The sequence below is a fragment of the Phoenix dactylifera genome, unplaced genomic scaffold (assembly GCF_009389715.1).
Source record: "Phoenix dactylifera cultivar Barhee BC4 unplaced genomic scaffold, palm_55x_up_171113_PBpolish2nd_filt_p 000901F, whole genome shotgun sequence".
NCBI lineage: Eukaryota > Viridiplantae > Streptophyta > Magnoliopsida > Arecales > Arecaceae > Phoenix > Phoenix dactylifera.
In genome coordinates, this window is record NW_024068263.1 from 156,200 (window position 1) to 166,436 (window position 10,237).

At 42.4% G+C, this 10,237-nt stretch overlaps 1 protein-coding gene across 1 annotated transcript; it reads right to left on the reverse strand.

The window, feature by feature from the left end:
- Window positions 1-5,594: 5,594 nt before the first annotated feature.
- Window positions 5,595-7,082, reverse strand: LOC103695634 (AT-hook motif nuclear-localized protein 17-like). Its single transcript, XM_008777006.4, has one exon. It carries the CDS (start codon window positions 6,745-6,747, stop codon window positions 5,785-5,787), a length of 963 nt encoding a protein of 320 aa, XP_008775228.1. The 5' UTR covers window positions 6,748-7,082; the 3' UTR covers window positions 5,595-5,784.
- Window positions 7,083-10,237: the final 3,155 nt, after the last annotated feature.

A 10,237-nucleotide genomic window follows, 5' to 3' on the forward strand; every position in this document is an offset into this window, starting at 1 on the left:
TTTCTATTGCTCCAAATGGTCAAAACAACGCCTCGAGAGGCAGAGCATCCAGACTCGTCCCACAAGGGAGCACCACTCAAGAGTTACTAATCTCCTTAAAGCATCACATATTCTGACAAAATGGTTACTTTCTTCATCCAAATCGAGAGAGACACTTTGGACTCGGAGGTGGGGGAACCAAAGTAGGGGCAATTAATAACTAGCATGATGTGGTGTATAAGGACTCGTCTAACTCACAACCCATGCGGCGGTCCCAGCATATCCAGGTCTCCTTCAAGACATCCTAGCCTGGCCTTCTTCCATAGGCATGGACAGCAAGCTAAGTAGAACAAAAGGGACCAACCTCTAAGACTGCCACTTCCCAACTTGGCTTGGCAACCTCAGCCATTGAGGCATATTGAACAGAGCACCTCCATAGGGGAAGCAGTTTAGCCTTCCACTGCTTCAAAGGCACGCCTAACTCCGCCACGAACAATGCTATTACAACACGTCTCTAAGGCTGATATGCCATGTCGGCAGTTTGTTGCAGCATAATCATAAGTTTGTTAAGATGCTAGAAGATTCGGAACTCCAGTTATAAATAGGTCCATAAGGGCGATCAATGTCAGCATTCCGGGATCCGGCGGCAACAACTACAATTCAATGGATCCTCGAGAAAACGATTCAATGGATATTGCATGAAGACATCATACCGAAAAGCATGAAATCCAATTAGTTGTGCCAAATGGTTGAGGTGATGCGATACAGGGATAGTCGGCGAGTGCGATTTGAGGAGCAAATTCAAATATATGGCAACTTTATCCAAATTTGTGCGCCCACTTTGCGAAGAAAAACACATCCCATTGTCCAATCCATTGTATGTGGCTAGCTATCTCGAATGCATAAAAGGGTGGAAATGTGCGCCAATTTGAGCTGTCAGCTGATATCACCCTACAGCTTTATGTCATGTGGTCCAATTTCCTACTCGGACTGGTTGCTTATATGGCCGGTTGAATGGACCACGGACCCTTGCCCTTCAAAATCTGGCGTCAAATCTTTATCAGAGACTGAGTCAGAACGATGGAAGTATTCAATAAAGATAAATGCTCTTATACGGCTCATTCTCCTATTCCTCTTCCTCGAATAGAGGCTGATCATGTCTCCACGCCAAAGGTGATCTCAGAAAAATAAAGAGAGAAGACCACCTCCTATTTCAAGATTGGAACTACCAACACTAGAAACTACTGAGAGAAGATTTTGACACCATATAAATGAGCTGAATCTTACTGTTCCTAGATATGAAAGCTTCATGTTTTGGAATCATGTCTTTTAAGAGATTAACTTTTGCTTTACCTCGAGTGCAAAAAAGGCAAATAAAGAAGAAATAGCCGAGTGTTTGGCCGGTGCACAAGTGGATGGTTTCTTTCTTCTTGCGGTTCCTGAGCTATAGAATCTCGTTAGTGTAAATAATGCTGCTGGTGGATGCCACCCATCTGAGCTCCTCCAATCTTGTCTTAATGTTCATCTGGAGATGTGGGAAGAATGTATGATTTGACTTCATTTCTTAAGGAGGACTTGGATATATATCATTGTATCCAGCCAGGCAGTAGGAAAAATGGATGAGATGAGAAAGGCTTGTTTGCATAAGAATGCAGCATAAGAAATCAACTTGTACCTTATAAACACCTGCCAAGGCCCATACCAAACCCAAAGAGACTTTTGCTTAAAGTTGTTTCTTTTAGTCTCTGACTTCTCTGAATATCAGAAAAAATCTGAAAAGAGACTTTTGCTTCTATCAGCCAATTTTCTTCAGTTGTGTGGAGAACTTCCATCCAGCTAGACTTATTCCAGTGGTTTTATTTCAACTAATTCAGAATTTATTGTCATCAACTTTTCCCCCTTTTGAGTCGCTAGTTTCACATTTAATTTAATATATAGAAAGGCCGAAAGTTCTAGTTTAGTTTAGCATTTTCTGATGTATATTAATTAACATTGATCTAGCTAGATATCAATGTCTTCAACAGACTGCTTGACTCTTCATAGAGCAAAAAGATGTTCCAGGCGTACTATGCCAAGTGAGTGTCATATTAAACTAGTATTTCCAGGAGCACAAAGAGGCTTCTTCAGCAGCAAGTAATTTTTGTCAAAGAAACTTGTCATGCAAGGGAAAAAAGAAAGAGCAAGGATTCTTGGATTTGTGTTATTCTTAGATTATTCGATTCATTTTTGGTAGAATGGGGCAGCTGCCTTTCAGAAGGAATATCTTGAAATACACATATGCTTATTAGAGGATAGATAGGGTTGCAGGAATTACTTTTGCTCATTATTCCTTTCTTTTGGCAATTCTTCTTTTTTGATGGATGGATTTCTTGTCAAGATGACATTTAGTTATAACTTCTTCCACAGAAAAGACATTCAGTTGTAACCTAAGGTTGCAACATTACTCCTACATTGATAAGATGGCTTCTGTGTTCCATAAAAACATCATAACTTGCATTGTGAAACAAAAAAGACAAGCATGACATTAAAGTTTTATTATTCAGCAAGAGCCAGTCAAGAATTTAATCCTATATTTTAAGTGGAACTACGAGTTCATTAGCCATCACATTTGCATCAAGTTCTAGTTTCACTGATGCAAATTAATGAAGGTAATCAAGTAACGAAATCTAAGCTACTATTCAGCCAACAAAAACCAACAAACAATTGTTTTTCTCTTATTGGTGCAGACCTCCTAGTTTATAGAAATCAAACATGAATGGACCATCTCATGGACTTACAAGTTATGGGCGCTACTGGTGGCATATTTAAAGCTTTAGATGCTTTTTCTCATAAGTTTGAAGTTTATGATAATTTGGTGTAAACATAGGAACTGATGTGCCTCGGAACCGATGACAACTCATACGGCTGGCCAATCAAAGCCCCCCCCCATAGCAAATCTAGAAATGCGAGGATGGCTTTAAATTTTAAAAGTCTGGCGACACCTCGATGTAATCTTGAGCGGTTTCTAAAATAGCGCCAGAAAAATGTGCGGGGTGCAATCTACGTATGAAATGCCAACGCCTGGTTCTTCGAACATGCAGGGGCCTATCAACCTAGCCGACCCTTGTACTCAAAATTCTGGGCAACAGGCACTCGTCTTTGCCTATATAATTCACTCTCGGAGAACCTTCCAAGTAAGTATTTTAGTACCCCAGACGAACTCCTGAGAACTTGTTTTGTTTTATGAGTATCGTCCTGACTTAGGCATCGGTGGATTCCCCACTGGACACATCCCGGCAATAGAAGGACTTTTTTATCTTTGTTGTTTTAGGTCGGAGCTCGATCCTGAGTCAAAGCCTCGGACGTAACATCCCATTCTAAATCGCAGCCTTGCACGACCCAAGCAACTCTCCACTGAGTCCTCCAGCGTCTCTCCTACTTAGCACCTGGGTCAGGCCGGACTTCAGCAGCAACAAGAACTATAAGGAATGGCCTTAGGTTCTCGAAGGAAGCATAATTTCATGATAAAATTTTTGAGAATAATTCTAAGGTTTCCATGGATTTCTGTTTTAAAAAAATCTGATCCTTGGGCCTGGATTTATTGATCTTTCTGTGAAAGATTGTGTTATCTGGTTTGCAAATCGATTTGGTAATGATGCTGTATCTAGTTTTGAAGAAAAATATTTGATGTGAAAAGATGAAAATCAAATGTTTTACAATGAAGTTTTATAGCAAAGTTTCGTGCCAAAAAGAGAGTGATGAAGGCATTCATTTTTTTCACAGGTTCGGTTAGAACAATATCAGTATCTAAATGGCTGCGCTGTTTTCTTCAGTTTTCTTATGACCTTCCTTATTTTTGCAAATTCTTAATCTACTCAGTGGTTGTAGGGGAAGCATCTCCATTGGGGCTTGTTTTATGCTAGATCCTTGATTGTTTGCTTTACTTCCTAGTTCCTTCTCTGTTATCAATAAAAAGGTAGGGGGTCTAAGACTAATCCCTGAACTCCAGGCCACTAGGCTGTCTTACATAGGAGAGAGTAGTAGCAGCAACCAAATCTTATGTGGTGATAACTGCTCAAATAAAAGGCTGCCAACTCCATTCCAAAGACCTCCCTGAGGCAAGGATTTCTTCCATGACATTCTACTGGAAATAGTTAAGCACCTGACCACACTATAAGCAACAATAGTCCATCCGACTGTCATTTCATCACCATAAGATCTTTTGGAACGTGCCATTGAATCAAAAATCCGGTATTTGATAAGAGATTGAGTATCATTCGGAATAGATATATGTGTTTGTGGTTTATCAGGATCAATTTGTAAGATTTTAAACCTCATGTACATCCTAAATTAAACATACTATGGGTTGAGAAAGACCAATATATTATTTGAACCCCAAAAAACCAAAGAAAATCTATACATATAGTAAGAGGAATAATAGCCCAATAGCTTGAGAAGGTTGCACTCTACTACTATTGCACTGTTTTGCATTAACTCTTCATGCATAATGGACTGCATACCTTACAATCGGACACATTCTTCTTGAAATCCAAACATGAAAGCATGTATCACCATAAAATACATTATTCTATCACTATAAAATTAGTCCTTGGGCAAGTCCCAAGAAGATTTTTTGAACAAAAAAAACCTGGACCAAAGAAGGGCAGCATTCAATTATTCTCTGGTCCTTGGACCTAACTTCGCATCCCATAATTTCCATACCCCCTGATGTCGGGGCAAAAGAGGATCCAAACCCGGATCCCAAGCCTCCACATCCAAGAGATCAAGTAAAAAATAAAAAAAACAAAAAGAAAAAGAAAAAGGCAAACTCCAGAAACTACAAAAGAGAAATGTGACACAAAATAATTTCAGATGAAATAGAAGCCAAAGAAAAAGCCAGTCATGCTACTGCCACGCTTGCACGATGGGCAGAGCTCCGACCAAAGGAAGCACCCTCCGAAGCCATAACTCCACTGCACCACCCACTCCCATTCTCTCATTAAAGGCAGAAGGTAGGAGGAGAGAGAGAGAATGCCATTTCACTTCAAAGCTTTTACTTTCCTCAGAGGATACGATCAGATGGCCAAGTACACTCCATCCATGAGGAAAGTAGGTTTGTATTGTCTTGCTCTTACCTCCGCTTTGGCGTTGCTTTTAAGGCAGCAAACAAAGACCAAGGCAGCAGTACTTGACAACCCTCCACCATCCTCCCACCCTGTTTCTCTTCTTAAATCGCCATCATATACAAAACCACAAATCCCTCCTCAAATCAAAAGTGAGCTTCTTTGCCTCTTTCCACCACTGCCAAGTGCCAAAGAAAAAATGAGCCATGCGTACGACTGTCACAGAGGAGATAGAGCGATGGAGACCGGAGAAAAAGAGAGCTGAGGGAGCAAGCAAGAGCCCGCGTGGGCATCTCCCCTGCTGTACTTCTCTGCCAACCCACTGAAACCCAAACCCTAGCCGTTCATCTCCGACGCCCCCACTCCATTCTTTTCCACCACCCTCTCTTTTTCTCTCTCTTTCTTAACTCCTCGTTTGGGTCGACTCCAAAAGCACAGAAGAGCGACCGGAAGACCACATTGTCTCCAAAAATACGAACAGAATCCATGCAACAAACCAACAACATTAGAGGGGAGGATTTAAAGCTGAAGTCCTCTTGCTTCAAGTTTAACACAATGCCTACAGTGTAACTATAAGAAAACCAAACCGGCAAGCTAGGCAATTACATAACGATATACTTAAAAGAGTTTAATAATCTAAAAACAAAGAACAGAAAATTTTACATCAAAGAGAAGGAGATGATAACAGAGAGAGCTACTAGAATTAGTAAGGCGGTGGGCGCGCGGTCGGAGCCCAAATGACCTCCGAAGGAAGGTGGCAGCTGTAAATAGACATGCCGCACGACTCGGCCGCCGGCACCACGGCGTGGGCCGCCGCCTGCGGCGGAGCGTGGGGGCGCCGCTGTTCGTGTTGCTCCTGATGCACGTGCCGCTCGTGCTCCTCCACTTCGCGGCCGCTGCGGCCGCCGTTTCCTCCGGAGACGGAGACGGAGATCGATACGTCGTCCTCCACCGGCAGCCGGTGGAAGGTCGGGTTGGAGAACGCCGCCGCCACCACCACCACCGTCCCCACCGCCAACAGCGGCCCTGCCACTGTCCCCCCGACGATCTGCCCCTGCGGCCCCGCCAAAGAAATCGACAGGCTCGCAGCGGCGGAGGCCGGGGACAGCGCCGCCATCGCCGGCGGGAGGAAGGTGGCGGAGATGGACAGGATCTCGAACGGGCCGTGGAACCCGATGGTCGCCCCCGCAGGCGGCACCGCCCCGTGTGGCGGCGGCGCGGGGACGGAGGGCTGGCGGAGAGCGACGTTGGCGACGGCGCCCGTGCCGGAGAAGACGCAAATCCCGAGGTTCCGCAAGCGTGCGAACCGGGCGAGCGAGTCCACCACGTCGTGCCCGCCGGGGATCTCGAGCACGTGGGGACGCATCGCGGCCGACGGCTCCGCCTCCCGGGTAATGATCACCGGGGGCTTGGGCTTGTTCTTGGACCCGGGCGGGCGGCCGCGCGGCCGCTTCACCACCTCGATGCTGGCCCCATCTCCGCCACCGCTGCCGGCGACCACCAGAGCCTTGTCACGGTTCTCCATCTTCTTCCTCTTGGACTCCCCGCTGCTCTTGCTGTTGACTTCATCGGAAACGCATTCTCTCTTCCGCTGCTGCAGCGGATTCTGACTCTTCTGGTGGAAACTCGCAATTATACCTTTCTTATCTTCAAACATATCTTTCATCCTGACCTCAGAATTCACAAATTTAAGAACAAATAAGAATGATCTTGGATTTGCTATCGGATCTGGGGTGCAGAATTGTCTGGGTCTTCTATATAAATAATATATATAGTAAACAAAGAGAGGAGAAAGAAGGCTTGTTTCTAGTTGAACTTTGATGAACGGGGTGAGGGTGGGTCCAGATATATTTTGACCATCAAGCGGAGAGAGGAGAGGAGATCGTGAGATTGGGGGGTTGGACAAGATTGGGGTGGAAGGAAGGAACGAAGAAGCGAGACAGGGGGAGGGGTTGGTAGAAGGTAATCTCCTTTTCTTTCTTTTTGTCGCAGCTTCACCGCCTTTCTTTAGTTGACGACTTGGAGGGGGAAAGCGACCGTGGATGGGCACTCTTTTCCCTGTGTCCTTTTGCGGCCCCGCCGCTGTCTTTCAAGGCTCTCTCGTAAGCTGGCTGGCAATCGGTGCGGGGCACGCATGACAGCCAGCCACCGCGCCCGCATCCTTTGACGTCAAGAAAACGGATGGATAACCTCATTTAAATCATGATTTAAATTTAATCGAATTTAGAGGTTATTAAAAGTTTAACTTATTTGGTGATTTTCATGATGAATGAATCTATTAGAGATAAACCTGTTTGGTTCATCGGAAAAAAAAAATATGGTCAACAGAAAAGTAAAGAGATATTTCTTGTTAGAGTTTTTAAGAAGAGAGATTAAAAAGTTATATTTTCATGGGAATATAATTCCAACGTTTTATGGAAAAGTTTTTTTCATGAGAATTGTGGAAAAGTTACTTTTCCGTGAATCGAAAATCGAAACATTTTTATTTTTTCTGAAAAGGTCCTTCAGCTATCCTTATTTGATCCAAAGCATTAAAGATCTAATTTTTATTAAGGGTATAATAAGAATTACACATAACTTTTTCAGAAAAATAGATAGTCAACCAAACATAAGCACTCTGGAAATCCGTCATTTTTCCATGGTCAACCAAATATCCTCTTTTTAGAAATTATATTTCTATGAGGAAAAATGTTTCCCGCGAACCAAACGAGCCCCTTATGAATAAGGTCAGTAAAAATTTTTATATATTTATTATTCCGCCGTGCATAATTTGCCCAACATTGTGGTATCAGAGCCTACCTCTGGCTCATGTTGTTTGACATGCTAAAGAATCTATGTTATTTAAACATATGCAAGTAGTTTTGGCTAACCGATGTGGGACTAAACTCTGTTGCAGTCGGCCGCCGGCTCATACTGTTTGGTATAAGGAAAACTGAGTATGTTATTTAAGCATGCGTAAATTTTTTTGTTTGGGCAATGTGGGACTAAACCCACTCCTTCTCAAAGCCCTTTACCTTGTTGAGAATAGAAGAGAGGAGAGGAGGCAGTGGCCGCCGCTATGGCCCACCCCCCCGATGAGTCGGCAATGGCTGCAACCCATCGTGGCCGCCATGGCCGACAAGGGCCGGGGGAAAAGGGGAGAGAAGGCCAAGTTGCCGCCGAGGCGCCGTGGCCTCCTCTCCCAATGGCCGAAATGGCTACTGGCCAGGCGCGTTCATGGGTCTCCGAAATGGAAAACTACTGATATTTTATCTTTGTGAGATCGTCCATTTTGTACCAAAGGTGTATTTCGAGTATACCGAATCAGTATAGCTGTGGAAGTTGCACAGCGAAAGGCAGTATGACACGATCAGCGCGCTCAGCACTGAATTAATAGCATCACTTCTACCACTTGCATAGCATATCGGTAGTAGCTACAAGACGGGGCGCGCCACCATGCTACAACAAAACAAAAAAAAGGAAAGCTCTTCTTCCCGATGGCCATGAAGAAGAACCGCCGCTTGCCGGGGGTTCTCCCCTCGATCGCCGGGAAGACGGCGATTGACAAAGAGGGGAGAAGGCGATGGGCCGCCGTCCAAAGGATTCCGGCGGCCGCCACCACCATTTAGGCAAGAAGGGGCCGCCGATTTCGACCCTTTCTTCTTCTTTGATCATTTGGGGTAGAAGATGAAGGAGAATTGGGTTTCAGGTTTCAGGCTTGGAATCTAACTAGAAACCCGAATCCGTTTGGCTAATTAAAAACAAAAAAGGGATTTAAGAGATTTCGAGTTTCTGAGTTTCCGTCCTGAAACCCGAATCTGTTTAGCTTAAACTGTCCTTTTTGCACTTAACACCCTAATAGTATGTTATTTCAAAAAAGGGGCTTCAGAAATTTATATGTGGTCCCCAAAAGAAAAGTTGATTACACAAAGGTCCTTAAATATATTTAACTGAGCCCTGACACTATATTATTTTACAAAAGGGTCCTCTGAAACTTACATAAGATCCCTAGAACAAAGTTTTATAACATAAAGGTTCTCAAATATGTTTATTTGGTTCATGTACTCAAGTTTCATTATAGAACAGTATACTGATAATTTTATATTGATCCCTGTAATGAATTTATTGCATAACTAATTAATTTAGATGAGTTTTGATTATTTAAATTGTTCATATTTGCATGTTTTAAAGATGAACGATCTCATTACATTATTGTTTCATTGGAAAAAATAGAAAGTTATTGTTTGGGATAATTTAAATAAATTATAATAATTCATATAAAGTATTTGTCCCATTAAAGCTTTATTTTGGTACCATTTTTAAAGAGAACGTTATGATAATTTAGGAGTAGCCACAACATCTTAAATTATTATGACGTGTAATTTTGGGTCACATTCAAAGTCATGAGACAAAATTAAGGAACTAAATGGTATCTAATATTGCAATTAAGTTAATAAAATAATTATTATGCCCACAGAAAAATTATTATTTTATTATCTTAATTGGAATAAGATAGTGGATTTATCACTAAAATGAGAATTTTCTATGTCCACAGATAATAAAAAAAAATTATTTTAGTATGTGATATTTACTAGTCTTATTAATAAAGTTTAAGTAAATTCAATGCATGTTGCAACCTTTGCCCACAGGGAGGTTTGAATTTACTTTAATTTTAAAATGTTTCATAGCATAATATGTTTTTAATTTTTGCAATTATTCCTACTACATTTTTTAGTACTGAATCATCTCGAGTTCCATTATTAAGTGGCGATAATTATTCTGACCGGAAAGATAAGATTTTGTTGACTTTATGTTGCATGGATCTTGATTTGGCACTTCGTGTGGATGAACCACCCGTCCCCACGGAATCAAGTTCGCCAACTAATAAAGCTTCTTATGAGCGGTGGGAGCGATCTAATTGCTTAAGTTTGATGGTAATTAAGTCTCATATCAGTAAGGGAATCAAAGGTTCAATCCCTGATTGCCATAAAGCAAAAGATTTCATGAAGGCCATAGAAGAACAGTTTATCTGCTCTGATAAGGCATTGGCCAACACCCTGATGAAAAGGCTTTCAAACGTGAGGCATAATAGTTCTAAAGGCGTGCGTGAGCACATTATGAAAATGCTGGACATTGCTTCTCAATACAGATATTTAGAGATAGAGATTTTAGAGCTA